This window comes from Cebus imitator, unplaced genomic scaffold, assembly GCF_001604975.1.
Source record: "Cebus imitator isolate Cc_AM_T3 unplaced genomic scaffold, Cebus_imitator-1.0 Scaffold17, whole genome shotgun sequence".
NCBI classification, from domain to species: Eukaryota; Metazoa; Chordata; class Mammalia; order Primates; family Cebidae; genus Cebus; species Cebus imitator.
This window is the reverse complement of record NW_016107332.1, coordinates 6,707,620-6,726,329: the sequence shown is the minus strand read 5'-3', so window position 1 is coordinate 6,726,329 and position 18,710 is coordinate 6,707,620. Positions and strand designations below refer to the sequence as shown.

The 18,710-nt window shown below is 36.8% G+C and overlaps 2 protein-coding genes across 37 annotated transcripts in view; both read right to left on the bottom strand.

The window, feature by feature from the left end:
- ANK2 (ankyrin 2) overlaps window positions 1-18,710 on the bottom strand; it is a 568,766-nt gene that overhangs the window by 288,393 nt on the left and 261,663 nt on the right. The gene's annotated exons all lie outside the window — the stretch shown is intronic.
- Window positions 16,641-18,085, bottom strand: LOC108290413 (heterogeneous nuclear ribonucleoproteins A2/B1-like). The gene has a single exon (XM_017510207.2). It carries the CDS (start codon window positions 17,919-17,921, stop codon window positions 16,887-16,889), a length of 1,035 nt encoding a protein of 344 aa, XP_017365696.1. The 5' UTR covers window positions 17,922-18,085; the 3' UTR covers window positions 16,641-16,886.

Here is an 18,710-nt window from a genome sequence, read left to right as displayed (position 1 = left end):
GGTGGAGCAAAGGGATTTAAAGCACTTAATCTATAAAACAAGACTATTAGCATCAAAAAGCATCATATAATCTTTAAACAAATCCTCATACTTTGCAAATTTAGACAAATTTAATCCCCTTTCCATGCCTCAATTTTTTCATCTAAAAGTGGGGATATCTATCTCAAAGGGATGACACATAATAAGCACACCATAATGCTAGCTACTGTTATTAAAAACTAATTTTGATAATTTTCTGTAGTGTTGATCCATTTCATTTCTTTGTTTTAGAAAGTAGAACTGCAGACATTTGGACAGTTTTGCTTTCTTTTTATAATGGAATTTGCTGTGCCTGTTTTGTTTTTATATTATACTTTAAGTTCTGGGATACATGTGCAGAATGTGCTGGCTTGTTACTTAGCCATACACATGCCATGGTGGTTTGCTGCACCCATCATCTACATTAGGTATTTAGTCTAATGTTATTCCTCCCCTAGCTCCCAACCCTGAGACAGACCTTGGTGTGTGGTGTTCCCCTCCCTGCGTCCATGTGTTCTCATTGTTCAACTACCACTTATGAATGAGAACACGTGGTGTTTGGTTTTCTGTTCCTGTGTTAGTTTGCTGAGAATGATGCTTTCTAGCTTCATATCCCTGCAAAGGACATGAATTCATTCTTTTTTATGGCTGTTAATCAACATTAAAATTTCTAATTGGTAGGACAATGATAACTACTCTGGAAAAAATATAATAATGATAAACACAACATTTTTAACCAAAATAGAGATCAAATATCACATCTCTTAAAGACTGTGCCAATCCAAAATTTGTTCAAAGGAAAGGTCTACTATTTAGTTAGTTTGCCTGAATTGCTGAGTTCTGAATTCAGGGTAATTTGGGATTATAGCTACTTTCCTCCTTTCTTTGTAGCTTTCAGAGCATTGAGGGAAGTCAAAATTTTAGGCTGTGTTGGCCTCAATATCAATAGGATGCTAAAAATGACTGATAAGCAGTTTTTTTTAAAGCAGCAGGTGCAATCTGTGCTGAAGTATTACTGCCAAAATCAGGTTTTATAATATGGTTCAAAGATGGGCAGAATCTGTACCACTGCTATTCAGAGCTTGATCAGGAGGCAGATGGAATTCTTAAGTTCACAATTTCTCTTTGCATCCATCCATTTGAGGGTCTCCATCCTTTGTCACTGATGTACCACTGATATGCCCAAAAGTTGCCCGCAAATTGTCTTTGTTTATCAAACATCAGAGGCGTGTTTGAATCTTTCAGCCAAAATTCTGTCATTGTCTCAAACTCAAAAGCCTAGGACAACCAGGCAGATTATAAAAGCATGGAAAGTGGAAATGATGGTAACCAGGTTATATGTGCCCCATCTAAAGAGGGTAACTTCTATTCACCTTCAAAACATATTCAAGTGGGAATGCTGGCCCAATATTATCAGATATTCTGACTTTTATCATGAAGCTAGAATTTAAGACTTTTATATAAAATCTTCCAACTAAAATATTGTCAATTAACTCAATTTTTGAAACAATGTGAGCTAAACGAATATGCCTGTGGCTTGGTCTAAGTATTTTTTAATCCCCAGATTTCATGGTAGAGAATGCAATTTGAGTAGATATGCATATGTAAAAACAACTCCAAAAAAGGACCAAACTCAAAGCTTTTAATCTTTATAATGTCAGCTTATTGGGCCATTTAAGAGCTTATAGTTCAGGATTAATTTTCAAGAACCTCTGCCTAAGAAAAGTTCTAATGTCTCACCCACCCATCCCTTAAAAAAGAAATAATCAGGAGGATATCTGTTTCATGCCACTCTGTAGGTTTTCCATTTTAAAACTCATTTTAGCAAACTGTAATAATATTTTGAGATGCAAAAGAAATTAGATTTTAGAAAAGTAAGGAGTTGAGTAATAATTTATTTCATAAAATTATAGCTTATCAATGATTTGAGATTTTAATGCAAGCTATATTTAAAATTGAAAAGATTCCTAGAAAGATATTTAACTGAGGAATCTCATTCTTTGGGAAAGTCTTTTGAGTTAGGAATTTCTGCATTAGTCAAAACAATTCTATTCCCAAGATATGATTCCACAGACTTCTTTCTATGAGGACATCTGGCTCTAGTACTATTAACTACCTAAAGAATGGAAAGCCAACTCCATTCAACTTTTACTCACTGTTTGATTTTACATACACAAACAACAACAAAACACTTAATAAAAAAATGCCACATATTATTGCATTTCAGAAAACCGTTAGTGTTTCTGTAAGTCTCGAAGAAAAAAATTATATGCCCTGTGAACTAGAGATTATTTCATATATCTTTTTAATCTACCTTTTTAATTGATGAAAACCTCATTTCTACAATAAATACTAGCATCTTCCATAAATCACAGTAACATCTTAGATCATGAACGGCTCTATTTATAGGTTTTCAAAGCATCTTCATGCTCATCATTTCCTTTCAAATATCTTCTTCACAATAGTAAAGCAGAACAAAATTAGGAGACATATTTTAGAGGCAAAGAATCTAAAGTTTCACTTGCTAACATTCTTCAGTGCTTTGGTAATAATACAACATAACACAGTGTGTTAAAAATTAAAGAAAGCAAAGAAAAGAATAGTGACTGATGATATATAGTCATGAAATGTTTACAGTTCCTCCCATCAAGAGGTAGAATGTATTTCCCATCATTGTTTCTGGGCTGGCCTTGTGACTCTGCAACAAATAGAATGTGGTGAAGTGGCACTATGAACTATGACTTTAGAGGCTAGAAGTCCTAAGAGACATCACAGCTTCCATTTCACTTTTTTGGAGTATTTCCCTGAGACCAGAAGGTAAGAAAGCCAATTGAGCCCATTGGAGAATGAGAGAATTAAAACTGTCATTTTTAAACCATTAAGTGTTGGGGTGGTTTGTTATGCTGTAATAATTAACTGGAGCAGAACTATGGCTCAAAAAGATCAAGTGACATGTTTAAACAGAGCTGGGACTCATCATAGGGAGAAGCAGTGTGAAAAGGGACACTGGAGCCATAAAGACCTGGATTCCAGTTCACAGATCTGTCATTCAACTTCTCTGAGCCTCAGTTTACTCATCTGTAGAAATGTGGTGCTAATTATGTCTGTGCAACAATTGTGACAGTTAAGTGAATTCATATGCAAAGGACCATCTATGGATAAGTGTTAGTTTCCTTTCCAGTTCAGGTCATTTGATTTCTGTTTTACTGTCTTTTGGAGACATAAAATGTCCTTTTCTAAATAACATTTTGTAAAAAAAAAAATATATATATATATATGTGTATATATATATATATATATATACACATATATACATATATTCTAGGTTTTGAAGCTTTGTTATATAAACTCCATTAAAATAAGACTACAGTCAAGTTTTTAGACATGTGAGGCCAATTATTGGTAATGGTGTGCTCTGAAAATGTCCACTTCATACAGGTAAATACTTCCACTTTAAAGTTATATCTCAAAATCAAAGATGATGCTCATGTTTTGTTTGCATAGACATGTACATTCTAAAATGCTAAAACCTGTCCAGCTTGTCCCTTTGCATATTCCTAAATGAATTGTGACTGTTGTTAGCCACTAATAAAAGGACCTCAGCATAGCCAGGAAGGCACCTGTGAAAACTCCCAGTGACCCAATGCTGTCTCTCCAGGCACTGCCTGCTCCTCTGTAAAACCCCAGAGTCTGGGGTTCCCATAACATTACTTCACCATGGTACTTCTGATTCTAATGAGAAGCATCAAGGGACATGGCAATTTATCAGCCTTAAATCTATTCAGTGAATAATATTTATTAATTGATTATGATTTCCTATAAAAAGGATACCAGGCTGTTCTAGGAATTCTAGAAACCGTTCATTCTTCAAAAAGATAACCAATGAAATCAGTTTGAAATGAAATCTTTTGAGGTTCAGAGGTTAAAATAATAGATTGGGAAAACTTACGCTCAGGATCAAGAATTTATTTATAATTCATTTCTAAAACTTTTCAGCCTAATTGCAAGATAATGAATTGAATAAATTTTAAACAATAACAGCCATTTAAAATACATTAAATCTCCTGAAAAGTAATATTACATGAGCAAGAAATAGTCCCCAAAAAAGTTACTGTATGTATAACTCTAGAATTTGTGGCACGTCAGTATCTGTGAGGAAACTAGGAAACCTATCATTTTTAAAAGTAAATAATTATTAAATAATATAGATATAACTTCAAGGTCTAATAGCACTAAACATTTTGCTAAACCAAAAACATGCCAGGATGTTTCACAACTCCTTGACTTTACCATGTGCTGCTATCTCTGTTTGAAATACTCTTTCTTCTCTTCTTTTCCTGGAAAGATTGTATTCGTCCTTCAAATCCCATTTCAGCATCATTGTCTCTCTGATGCAGTTAGTTACACTACTCACAGCACTATATTCCCTTCTTTACAAGGGCACCTAACACGATTTGTTGTTGCTTATTTGCTTATAAATCTATGTGCCTATGTGAATGTAAGGTTCTTGAAGTTAAGAACTGCCTTAGTTATGTCTGCATTCCTATCACCCAACATAATACGTGCCATACACAGTGGTTCTTATCAGGCGGTCTCTGCTGATATCTGACCTCATTTCTGACCACTCTTTCTTGCTCCCTTTGCTCCAGACTTACTCGCCTCCCTACTCCTCCTCCAGCATGCCAAGTGAGTTCCCTTCTCAGGCATTATATACTTGCTGTTTCTCTGTCAGAAATGGACTTACCCTGACAGTCACAGAAGCAACTCCTTCTCTTCACTCAGGTCAAATCCTCTGCTCAAAGGAGCCTTTCCTAAGCCCCCCGACTCCCACCCCACCTCTCTCTATCCCTTTCTGTGCTTCAGTATTCTTCATAGGTGGGTTTTCTTTTTCTACTTGACATTATCGACCTGTTGGCTTATGTGTTAATTGTCTAGCCCCACCCACTTCCACTAGAATATAGCTGCCACAAGGGCAGGGATTTGTTTAATTCACAGCAGTGTCTCCAGCCCTAGAACAGGGCCTGCCAGAGAGGAGGCACTAAATCAACCTGAGGTCAATAAATGAACAATCTATGTTTTCATTGTGTTGCAATTGTACAAAAATACCTGTGAATATAAATAAAGACTAGAACAGAAATGGGATTTTGTTAAGGTAATACGGGAGCTAAACCTCTTTTCAAATTTTTAATTGTGTTGATTTTATGATAAAAAGTTTCATCGTACAAAAAAACAAAAAAGGTGAATCTTGCAGATGTGAGTGCCTTTTATCAATGTCTTTGGCAGTTACATTTCAAAGGCAGGCAAAGTGTATTCAGTGTCTATATTAACAGGATGCAGTGGTTCCTAAATGTGTTCTGAGGCAATTTTAATATTTATATTAAACACATGATATCTGTTATACTCTTCTGATCAATGACCAGTTAATATGTAACATTGGACCAGCTTTTGTATCATATAAAAGGAAAAATCTTTTATAGTTCTTACAGTTTGTCAGTAAATTAACTTACAGCATACAGGGGCTCAACATTAAAAAATGATCTGCTAAGTCCTCTATTTTTTTCATCTTCTCCCTTTCCCTTCTAGATACACGCGGAGCTTCTAGTGAACTGTTCCAGAAGAGAAACATCTATTGCTTTTAAAAGAAAATTATATAAAAGTTTTCTAAAACCTTTATTATTAACTGGTTTTAGTGCTTAATAACTCTGATGGAAAGTTGCTTCTTCCTCCAAGTTTCTCAGGCCGTCCTTAGGTCTTTGCTGGCACGCATTCCCAGCCAGGTTCCTCACAGAAGCCGCTCTCTAACAGACTTTTCGAATAGTTGAAGACTTTTACAGAGTTATCTCTTAGATATATCTTCTTTTTGCTTAACATGCTTTGACCTGTCCAAAGGTTTTAAAACACAAATTCAAAATGGGCAACCACAGGTAACTTCTAGGTAAGCAATAAATGCTGATACTGGGAGTTTTAAAAATAAGTTTAAAAGACCTACAGAAATGTAAATGTCACAGATATCTATGAAGGATGAAGACTGGGCATAGGGAATGAGATTGAATGTGAGTAATTGTGGAAATAAAAACATGGAATAAGTGTATCAAAACAGATGTGGGACTGATTTAAAGTTGTATAGCCAGAGGTAGAACAGGGACAAAGAGAGAAGTATGAATCAAGAAACATATGTAAGTCACAATAAGTGAAGAAGCACATAATAAATTCAAGTTATTAAATTATTAATCCAGGCATATTACAACCTACAAGAGCAACTTATTTTCTATTCAGATTTTTTTCCCGAGAAGGTTTATGACACTGTACTGAGCTGTCCTTTAAATTCCTTTTCTAAAGCCCAGATGTTGATATTATATTCTAGAATTATTTCAAATTTTTAAATCACATATTAATAATGGAACTGCACTTTGTATTTTACTTTTTTGAAAAAATATATACTGCATATTCACTTGAACTCTCACTCATCCTTCCAGAGTTGATTCAAGCATCATCCATTCTGGAAGACCTTTCACGGCAACCCGTTCTCTCTCCACCCAAGGCTGCATCAACCTCTAGTTGTTGGGTTTGCAGGGTTTCCTCTACATCCTTCTTTCATTCCCTTTATCAGACTATACAAAGCCTCTGCTTGTTCCGTCTCCCCTCATGGGACTACAGTCCTTTTAAGAAAAGTGATTTTGTCTTTTATCTCGGCACCACACAGTTCTTGGCAATAAAAACTCAACAAAGAGGCAATGAATACAGAGGCAAAAAGTTAACTCTACTAAATTAAAGTATTTTTGAAGAATAGTAGGAAAAAACTCTAGTTCATTCAGAAACATATCAGAAAAGCTCTGAGTTCATTTAGAAATATATTAGAAAAGCTCTGGATTCATTTAGAAGTACATTGGAGCTACAATTTTGATGGCTTATGCCTTGTAGATTAAGAGAAAAACTCTTAATATCTGTCCCCTCTTGGAATTCTGCTCCATAAATACTTAAAAGCAAATACACAAAATATGTCTGTACCAGAAAAGTGAATAAACCAGTAATGCTGATCTATTATTTCAGTCACCTTGGTGGTTCTCACATCAACTGCATTTGTGGGCATTTTTATAAATTGTGCAACCTGAAAAATCTAAACAAATAGCCCTTTCTAGCGTCCAGATAGATCCAGTCATTGCCGATAATGAAAAGAACATCACAGGATTACAATGACAACTACAATCTGAACAATAATCCTGGATTATTTGGATTATAACCCAAAGAATTTTCAACTAGTCATTTAAACACTGATAGTCTTATATTCCTTGTCCAAAAAGGGGCTAAGAATACCTGTTCTGTCCCTCTCAAAGGCTCATTGAGAGGCTAAAATGGCATAAGGCCTTGGAAGTACTTTGTAAAATACTATATGAATGTTGTTATTCTTAATTACAGAAATGTAATTTGTCATCATAGAATGCTTATATGTCACCACTATAATACAAGGTAATGTGTTGCATACATGTTCAGAGAAAATCATCTTGCTTAGCAGTTTTATTTGAGCAACTACAGAAAAGAGGGAATTTTAGATCTTTACTTGAAAAGTAAAAAATACTTTCTTCTCTTTTTCCCTTGGGAAAAACTATGTTTTACTTTCCAGAGGGAAAAAAGGGGAAACACTATTTTTAATTTCAGAAATCCAAAATATCTCCTTAATCATCTAAATGGGACTCTACGTCATGCTATACCATCTCCTCTAGTTCTAAAGCGAAGTTCTAAATGTATTCAATGCCGGATTTAATAGTGTTTAGTTTCCATTTTTAAAAAGAGCTTTATTTTCAATACCATTACATTGACAATTTTCAGTTGCTGCTTGAATACAGTAATCACAGTCACTCTCTTCCCATAGGAGAAGCTAGCTGTCCACCAAAAATTCAAGCTGCCTTTTCACAGAGAAGTATTGTTTTGGAAAATGGCTACTCCACAGACAACTTCATTTTCCTACCCCTTCTGCATTTGGTTTGACCATACAACAAGTTACAGAATGTAAGCAAAAGAGATGCACGCCACTTTCAGGCCTGACTTATGAAAATCTCCTGTACCGTCCTGTACATTCTCACTTTCTCAGTGGGCCAGCTGGATGTCAACTGCTAACGAGACCTCAGAAGCCAATGGTTAGAAGCAGTCTCTATCAAGATGGCTCTCTAAACACATCTTTATAAACTCGAGTCCCTGAACAATGACATATCAAAGATTCAAGAGCCTAACCCCCTCTCCCCACCATTATTCCACTAGACTTTATGTGAAAAAAAAAATTAAGCATGTTTTGTGCTAAACTATGAAGCTTTAGGCTTCTATGTTATAGCAGCCATCAGCCATAACTCTTATGTCACCCAAACTTTGTATAAAAACTAAATATCTATTAGAAAGACATTCTCAGAAAAAAAAACATCCTATAATTAATTGATTCAAAATACCAGCTATATGAAATAAAATCCTTTAAATTCTTGCTGTTGGCTAGTTTAGTAAGAGATTCAGATTTCTTATTGCCTAAGCAACAGTGTCACTATAAATGAATGCATCTATGTAGCACTTTTGAACTTTAATGCCCACATGATTTTGATTGGCTCAGAGGGCTTAATATACTACACATTGAGTGGAATAAATAGTAACCTCTCTCTCTCACTCCTGATTCCCATCAGTGATGGGCCTGGATTTTGCACCTGGAGGAAAATAAAGACCAGATGCAAGCCAGTTCTGCTAACTCAGGAGCAATTCAGAAATTATAGAGCCAGATGCATTGACTGAAGCCTGTAATCCTAGTACTTTGGGTGGCCAAAGTTGGAGGAGCGTTTGAGCCCAAGAATTTCAGACCAACATAGCAAGACCCTCCATCTCTACAAAAAAAAATTTTAAATTTAGCTAAGCATGGTGGTGAGCACCTGTAGGCCCAGCTACTCAGGGAGGCTAAGGTAGAAGACTCACTTGAGCCCAGAAGATCAAGGCAACAGTGAGCTATGATCATATCACTGTGCTCCACCATAGGAAATGGAGCGAGAACCTGTCTCTTAAAATAAAACAACAAAAGAAATTATACAGACACGTACAGTCCTCTCCAGAGCAAGCCAAATGTATATATCAGGAAGCAACTCAGGCTTACCCAAGCTGCCAGATACATTCACACCTTTATAAATTACTCTCAGGCAGATTTTGTAATTTTAAGCAAGATCACTTTTACAAAGATGGCTTGATTTTATAGCAAAATTTACATATTTTCTTTCAGGAAACATAAAAATGAATACTAAATATATAAAATATAAAGAGGAAAATACAAACACATTTTAGAGGGCATTTTTCCTTGTAATATTCACCAGATGCAAAGTAATTGATCAGACTATTTAAGCCACATTTTCTCTCTTCACTTTTATAATATCCTTGTGTGAAGCTATTATCCATCCACAATATTGGGATACTCTCACATATGCTTCAAATATTGATGCTGAATTGGTTGTGCAAAAGTCTAGCTGACAAAATGGAAGGTAAAATCGTGCATTAAAACTAAACATGTTTCATTAAGTTTTAGTAATTATACATCTCATCATTAAGTATAGAAAACTAATTGTTAAATAAATTTGTAAAATCTGTAGTCATTAAAAAATTTTTAAATGTGATTCTATTCAAGAAGGCATTCTTAGCTGGGCTGGGTGGCTCACACCTGTGATCCCAAAATTTAGGGAAGAAGGGGCAGGAAACCTGAGCCCAGGAGTTTGAGACTATCCTGGGCAACATAGTGAGACCCCACTCTCCACAAAAAGGGAAAAAAACAAGTTTGAAATAGGAAGGCATTCTTATACCAAATGAAGCTTGAGTTATTGTACACATTTACTGGATATTTAGATGCAAAATATAGACCATGCAAATTCAATTCCAAAATAAAATGTAAGCTGGTAAGTAGTATTACCTATATGCAGTAAAATTTTATTAACAGAACTAATTAAAATACATGTTTTCATGGCCTGGTGTGGTGACTCACACCTGTAATCCCAGCACTTTGGGAGGCCAAGAGGGGTGAAACACCTGAGGTCAGGAGTTCAAGACAAACCTGGCAAACATGGTAAAACCCCATTTCTCCTAAAAACACAAAATTAGCCGGATGTGGTGGTGTGTGCCTGTAATCCCAGCTACTGCGGAGGCTTAGGCCAGAGAATCACTTGAACTCAGGTAGTGGAGGCTGCAGTGAGCTGAGATCGCACCATTGCACTCCAGCTTGGGTGACAGGCACAAAACTCCATGTAAAAAAAAAAAGAAAAACGTGTTTTCATGTATTATTTATCCAACAAATATTTACAGAGCACTTAAAATATGTAGTCGCCATACCAATGGCAGTGTATATAAGCATTTAAGTAAAGCTCTTTGTAAATTCAATATTTACATTTCAAATCCCTATCTATGGTATATCATCTAAACACCCTGATTCCAAAGCAGGAGAACAAGGCAAGAGTCTGCTAAGAATACTTGCCATGGCAGCAAAATTTTCCCCAATAAAATTTATCATGTTAAAAAATGGATCTTTCTTTCCATCATTTAGTAATAAATGGTCCCTAATGTCATACTACTAGAATCAAGATAGTTGAATTAGTGATTAATTCATTTAAACAGTAGCCAGTTGTATTAATTGGAAGAAAATGCCCAGTCATTCTTGCTGGGGATCAAAGACAGCCTAAAATGAAGTTATGGTCTCTGAATAAACTAATGATGATTAAGAGAGGTACTCCTTTCAAAATTAAAGACCATCAATGTGAAAGAAGCTTCCCTATGCATGGTTAACACTGAGTTTAAAAATGTAAGGTGGTAAGTGGTAATACCTATGTGCAGAAAAATCTTATTAACAGAATTAATTAAAGAAAAGATAGACTGTGTTAGTGAAAACTCGAAAGCTCTCTATTGAAGTCTTCTTAAGCAATTTGAATTCTTTAAAATATACAAAATGATAGATTTCTGGAGTCTGATAATAATAATACATATTGTGTAAGTAATGTCTTTGAAAAACTTGAAAATAGTTTTTTCATGTATTTTATAGATTAAAATACCCTCTTACAATTTTGTTTGGATTCTCAGTGCATTTGTGACTAGCAGATTAATGTGGAGGTTACTAAACTGTCCCTAATGGACTTTCCTGTGTCTTTTTCCTATGCCCATCCTCTTCCTCTCCATTATGCCATGTCCTCTCCAGCGTATCCAGGGTTTCACCTTCTTTCACAACTTCCATTGATTTTCTGTCCTAAGAAGCCTGATTCCAAACACAGTTCTACAGGGACAAAGGTATAGAAAACAAACTCGGTAAGTTGCTGATCCACCAAACAACAGGTGACATAGCAGAGTTAGAAAAACTAGTAAGGAGGCCATGCCAGGAATGAATGCAACAGACTTCTTTGAGTATATATTCAAACATTATATTGAGCATATATTCTCGAATGGAATGTATATATTCCATTCCATCTCCTAGTATGGAAAGAAGGCCTACTGATAATGCACTTGACAAACTAAACTGTTTTCCTGTCAATCAATTTAAGAGCCTTCCGAGAGCTTTTATATTCTATTTTATTGTCTCTGAGTTTTAAAATCTTCTAGTGATAAAGAATCACAATGGAAAATACAGGTTGTGAAATAACAGACCGAACAAAACCAATTCCACTTCAATATGTCACACACAAATCTCTTCCTTGGAAGAACAATGTAGACTGCTTTGTCACAGAGATCATCTCAGAGCCCAGCTAACCACGTGATATATTAATCATTCTCTAAAGTGACATCAGAGGGCCACAGCTTGGTTACTAAGAACTGCATCTTCCAGAATCAAGGCATTAAGAACGTCAGGGTGGGCCGGGCATGGTGATTCATGTCCGTAATCCCAGAACTGTGGCAGGGCAAGGCAGCCGGATCACGTTAGGTCAGGAATTTGAGACCAGCCTGGCCAGCATGGTGAAACCCTATCTCTACCAAAAATACAAAAATTAGACAGGCATGCTGGCACACACCTCTAATCCCAGCTACCCAGGTAGCTGAGGCAAGAGAATCACTTGAAGCCAGGAGGCAGAGGCTGCAGTAAGCCAAGATGGTGCCACTGCACTCCAGCCTGGGCAACAGAGCAGGACTCCATCTCAAAAAAAAAAAAAAAAAAATGTCAGGGGGATAACAGGCTCACTTTATTTAAATTAATAAACTACTTTATGTTTTCACCTTTAATTAGGTTTCATTATTTTTGCTTTGTTGAATTTAGGTAATTGTGGCGTGCTGAGGAAAAAGTACACTAAGAAGAGAGCCCAGGTGCAATTGAAATGTTTATTTCCTCCAACAAGCTCACCTTCCATAATGACCCATTGATTCAGATAAATGAGAAGAAAAGCAGGTATCAACAAAAGAAGTTTAAAAAAGAAATCAGTTATAATTATTTCCAAGCTTATTTACTTAAAAAACACTTATTGCAATGTGCCACATAGTGTGCCAAGCAGTAAGACAACCAAGGCACTATGATCTCGGATAACTTAAAATCTAGAAGAGAGAACCAAACATGAAAACAAGTAAGTGCAATTTAAAGATGTTGAAATTAAAAGTTTAAAGAACAATTCACAAGCCATTCTATCTGAATGAGTACCTACGGGGACTACCTTGAAGACAGCCTCACAATATGGCCAGAAGCAAGAAAGCACGAAACACTGAAAATTGCTCCCAGTTCCTGTAGGTTAGAATCTTGAGTTTTAAGGGAACAATGACACAATCAAGCCATAACTGCATCTGGGAAACAATAGAGACAAATGAAGTGCATCTATAATAAAGCACTAAATAGATTCCAAGAAGAGTCAGTCAAAGTTTGTGCTGAAAAGGTACAAACTTTAATCTCTTAACTCTACTTAAATATACGGACAAAGTAATATGAAGGGCATTGGACCATGAGGTAGGAGGCAGGACCCTTAAGGTCTTGTGTAGTTTCCACATGTTTATTATAAGAATTTTGGTCATTTACTGGTCATTAGAGAAATGCAAATCAAAACTACATTGAGATGCCATCTCACGCCAGTTAGAATGGCGATCATTAAAAAATCTGGAGAAAACAGATGCTGGAAAGGATGTGGAGAAATAATAACACTTTTACACTGTTGATGGGAGTGTAAATTAGTTCTACCATTGTGGAAGACAATGTGGCGATTCCTTAAGGACCTAGAAATAGAAATTCCATTTGACCCAGCAATCCCATTACTGGGTATATAGCCAAAGGATTATAAATCGTTCTCTTATAAGGACACATGCACAAGTATGTTCACTGCAGCACTGTTTACAATAGCAAAGACTTGGAACCAACCCAAATGCCCATCGGTGATAGACTGGACAGGGAAAATGAGACACATGTACACCATGGAATACTATGCAGCCATAAAAAATGATGGGTTCGAGTCCTTTGTAGGGACATGATTGAATCTGGAAACCATCATTCTCAGCAAACTGACACAAGAACAGAAAAATCAAACACTGCATGTTCTCACTTATAGGTGGGTGTTGAACAATGAGAACACATGGACACAGGGAGGGGAGCATCACACACTGAGGTCTGTGGGGTGGGGGGAGGGGTCTAGGGGAGGAACAGTGGGGAGTAGGGAGTTGAGGAGGGATAACATGGGGAGAAAGGCCAAATATAGATGATGGGGATGGAGGCAGCAAACCACATTGCCATGTATGTACCTATGCAACAATCCTGCATGTTCTTTACATGTACCCCAGAACCTAAAATGCAATTATATATATATATATATATATTTTTTTTTTTTAAATAATATTAAAAAATAAATGGGTTTAATGAAACAGTTTACCACTTTTCATCTTTCAAACTATCTTCTAAGATTCTCTCTTTGGGAATTAGAAATCTTATTTGTATATTAAAATATGAGTTTAAGAATAAAATAACTACTAATTTGCATTACTTTTATGTGAATGGCTAAATGTAAAACACTCTCTGGCAGTTAGTTCTTCTAAGTGGTTAAAAGGGCTTCTTTTTTAAATTTGGTTTAGAGTATTTACAAGTAAACATTACAAAGCAGTGAGTAGCAGAGGCTCTGCAGTCAGCCTACCTGGGAGGTTTCAGATTTGGGTTTACCACACACGTGAGTGAACTTGAGCACCTTCCTTCATCTTTCCTAACCTCAGTGTCCCCATCTTTAAAATGGCAATAATAACAGTACCTCATAGGACTGATGAGAAGAACCAATGAGACAGGGCATCTAGAATGTTAAGCATAATTCCTGGCCGTTGGAAATTATTCAGTAAATTGCACTTGCCTGTTTTTATGTTTCTTTTCTCTTGTAGACTGTAAGGAGACAAAGAACATCGGTAGCTACTTCCTTGGTGTGTCACCCCATGCACCCAACCTAGAAACCTGGCATTCATTTTCAAATCCAATCTGTACCTGTTGATTTTACCTCCTAAATATTAATTGAATCCTTCCTCCCATCCCTGAATACCAAAGCCCTGGTTGAAGAAATCTCCAAGTATCATCTGGATTATAACTTCTTCCTCACACATCTCCCTGCCTACGGCCCACATAGCTGGCCAAAGTGACTTTTTGGTAAAGCAACCATTACCATTATTCTGTCTCTTGAACAAAATTCCACTACTCATTGGACAGTAAGAATCCGTTGTTAATAGGACAGTGGAGCTTAGTTTTTTTTTGGTTACTAGACTCAAGGGAAAAAAAAATCAGCATGCTCTCAAGTAGGGCGTCAAGGAAGGTTTAATCAGTAAGATAGAAAGAGAATCAGAACAGGGACGATTGTGAAATACATCAACAATATTTCTCCTACCTCAAAAAGTAATACGGATCTATTAATTTGGTGAAAAGAAAGAAAGCATGGCAGGATGGGCTCATACCTGAATATTACTCTGTTCTGACAAGGAAAAGGGCTATCTACTATAAAATTAATAAACATTTTTGGGCAAAAAAATATAAGTGGTGATAATCCTATTAATTTTTCCAAAATTAATCAGCTTAATTTTGGAAAAAAAATCATAATCTGTATGTATGATTTTTGACAGGTGGTAACCCCTAAGTCACAAATAACTCACTGCTTCACTTGACCTTATTTCCCCTGATACCATCGCTACTACCGACGAGCAGCATCCAATATGCTGATAGAATAATGTCATAGACAATCCTTAGCAACTCTGCCTTCTGGAAGAGCTGCTTCTGCCAATGACATCACAGCTTGTTAGCTCAATATGCCACTGGCATATGGGTTCACTTTAAGTGGTGATAATAAATAGCACTGGGCCATCCCGTTACAGTCCATTTTGAGATCACATTACAAAGTGGCATAAGTCCTGGGCATGGCAGGAAGGCTGCTGCTATTTTACTGTTCTTTATCATCATTATGTATGTACTTGAAAAAGGAATTACACAAAAAATGTGAACACGATCACCTAACAACTAATATGTTAAAACTGCAGTTTATAAACCACTTACATACTTTATAGGGCATAATCAGAGCAAGCCATTATGATTCCTCCTTTAAAGATAAACTAATGTCCAATTGAGTCTCCCAAGGGCACCCAGTGAGATGTGGCCCTGGATGTGTTTTGGCTTTCTCATTTTCCTATTTACCGCCTGAGCAGAAGCAGCAGATACAACCATCCTGGGTGGTGTCTGCATTTTATGCAGGCATATATTCACAACACCAGAGCAGGCCTGCTCTTCAGAAGGCTGGGCTGAGGCTATTGTTCTGTGTAGTTGCACGGATGGCCAGCTGCTGGCTTTGATTCTGTAGCCAGTTGTAAAAAGTGAACAAGATTTGCACAGAAGCAAAGTAAAAAGCAGCTTTCTTTGGGGACAGCTTGAACTCAATAAATAGCTCCATTAGTTTAAGGTGGCAGATACGCACAGGGAAACAGAACTCACAAAGGCAGCATTTCTTTCTGGCTTTACTAATTGGATCTAACTTCTTTCTTTAGTTACTGGTTAATAGGGCTGGGCAGATGGTCCTTAGAACTGAAGAGATGTTAAAAAGGTTCATTTAGTCCATCCACCTGTTCTTTAGCCGAACCACTCTTAAAACAACCCAGATTTTAAAAATTATACTCCTTAATTTTTTTTTTTTTACCTAATTACAAAAGTCGCAAAAACTCACTGAAAATATTTTGGGCCACACAGAAAGTTAGAAAGAAAAAAATTGAAACCACCTATAATTTAATATTCAAGATATGACCAATTTAAATTTTGTTGTATGTCTACTTATTATGTGTATGCTTTTATCATTTTTAAAATTAACTTTCTTTTATCTTGTTTATTCTCCTAACATGATATGGTGAGAATTTTACTATATTCAATATTTTGAAAAATATTATTTTTTTTTTCCTTTTATTAAATCATAAATGTACAACAGCTTCTTAACTCTACACACGCACTTAAATTTTTTTAAAGGAAAAACGTTATGTCTTATTACACCATGATCCTGGCTAATAGCTTTTCAAAACTTTGAGAAAAATCTTAAAAAAGGTTTCACATGTCACCTAAACTTACAAATTTAACATTATCAAAGAAGGAATGCTTCTACACTCTTACAAAGACCACTAGAAAGAAACAACAATTAAAAAGCTAAGAAACTGTCTCAAAGGCATTTTTTTTTTTTTTTTACAATCCTTCCTCCACAGTAAGGTAATGTTATTAAATAATCCAATCCGTTCACAAAATGGCTCTCTGCATCTGCTCTGGTGTCTTCTGCCATATCACTGCATATTTATGCATGACTGAGATAAGAGTTTCCTTAACATTGTTATTTCGATAACCTGAAGCTGTTCTGTTACCTCTGGGCTCTCATCCTCTCCTATTTATACAGTGAAGCCCATGGCAAAGAGGAAGAAGCTCAATATCGGCTCCTCCCACCATAACCCCCACTTCCTCCACTGCCTCCTGGACCATAGTTTCCTCCACCATATGGTCCCCCCATGTTCCTGCTACCACCAAAGTTTCCACTCTTCATTGGACCATAGTTAGAAGGCTGCTGGTTATAATTTCCAAAATCATTGTAATTTCCACTTCCGTAATTTCCTCCTCCATAGTTGTCATAACCACCTCCGTAGCCCCCACCCTGGTTGCCATATCCAGGTCCTCCACCACCATATCCTCCTCTTCCTCCTCCTCCTCCTCCATAACCAGGGCTACCTCCAAAATTGCCACCTCCGGGTCCTCCTCCATACCCATTGTAGCCATCCCCAAATCCACGTCCACTGCCATATCCATCAGATCCTCCTCTAAAGTTACTTCCTGGTCCTGGTTCGAAATTTCCTCCGCCGCCACGAGAATCCCCAAAGCCAAAGTTGCCTCCTCTTCCACTCCTAGAACTTTGAACTTCCTGCATTTCTTGTCTAGACAAGGCCTTTCTTACTTCTGCATTATGACCATTGATGGTATGGTATTTCTGCAACACGATTTTATCCACAGGATCATGGTCATCAAAAGTAACAAAGCCAAAGCCTCTTTTCTTTCCAGACTGCCTATCAGTAATTATGTCAATGGTATCAATTTTTCCGTATTCCTCAAAGTAATCTCTAAGGTGATGTTCCTCAGTATCTTCCTTAATTCCACCAACAAACAGCTTCTTCACAGTTACATGAGCCCCTGGTTTTCCAGATTCCTCTCTTGCTACAGCACGTTTTGGCTCAACGACTCTCCCATCAATTGAATGAGGTCTTGCAGCCATGGCAGCATCAACCTCAGCCATGGATGAGAAAGTTACAAAACCAAATCCTCTTGATCTTTTGCTTGCAGGATCCCTCATTACCACACAATCTGTAAGCTTTCCCCATTGTTCGTAGTAGTTCCTCAAACTTTCTTCTGTGGTTTCAAAGCTTAAGCCACCAATAAAGAGCTTACGGAACTGTTCCTTTTCTCTCTCCATCGCGGACTCAGTCGCTTCAGCCCGATTTCCCGCAGCCGAGCGAGATGAGAGAGATCTCCGCGGACGAACACGAAGCGGACTCGTCCTGGCGCTGTAGTGAGAACTGCCGCTGCTCGAGAAACAACACCGCTAGCGGCCCCTCCGCACGGGACCCCACGCTGCTGCTACTCGAAAAATATTAATTTTAATGACTGCATTTTTCTCTCCTATGGATATGTCAAAATATGTTTATCCATGCTCCTTTGATGTGAGAGTTAGTTTTATTTTGCTATTGATAAATAATGTTGCAATGATTGTCTATTTACATAAGTTGTTCATTTATGAAGTTGTGTTTATAAGTTGTGTTCATTTATAAGTTGTGTTTCCTTTCTTTAATGGTAAGTAGCTAAGAAAACCTACTGCACCAGTAAAGTCAGATTCTATCATAGGTTTCTTGTAAAAATTGTATAGTTAGTGAATTTTTTTCTTACAAAAATGCAGTAAGGTCACTAATCAAATCTAATAGATTGTGTAATACCACTCTCTTATTTTTCCAGTGTTATATATATATTATATATATATATATATATATATAATATATATATATATATTAATTGCACTTTAGGTTCTGGGGTACATGTGCAGAACATGTAGGATTGTTGCATAGGTACATAGGTGGCAATGTGGTTTGCTGCTTCCATCCCCATCACCTATATCTGGCATTTCTCCCCATGTTATCCCTCCCCAACCTCCCTACCCCCACTGTTCCTCCCCTAGTCCCCCCCAACAGACCCCAGTGTGTGATGCTCC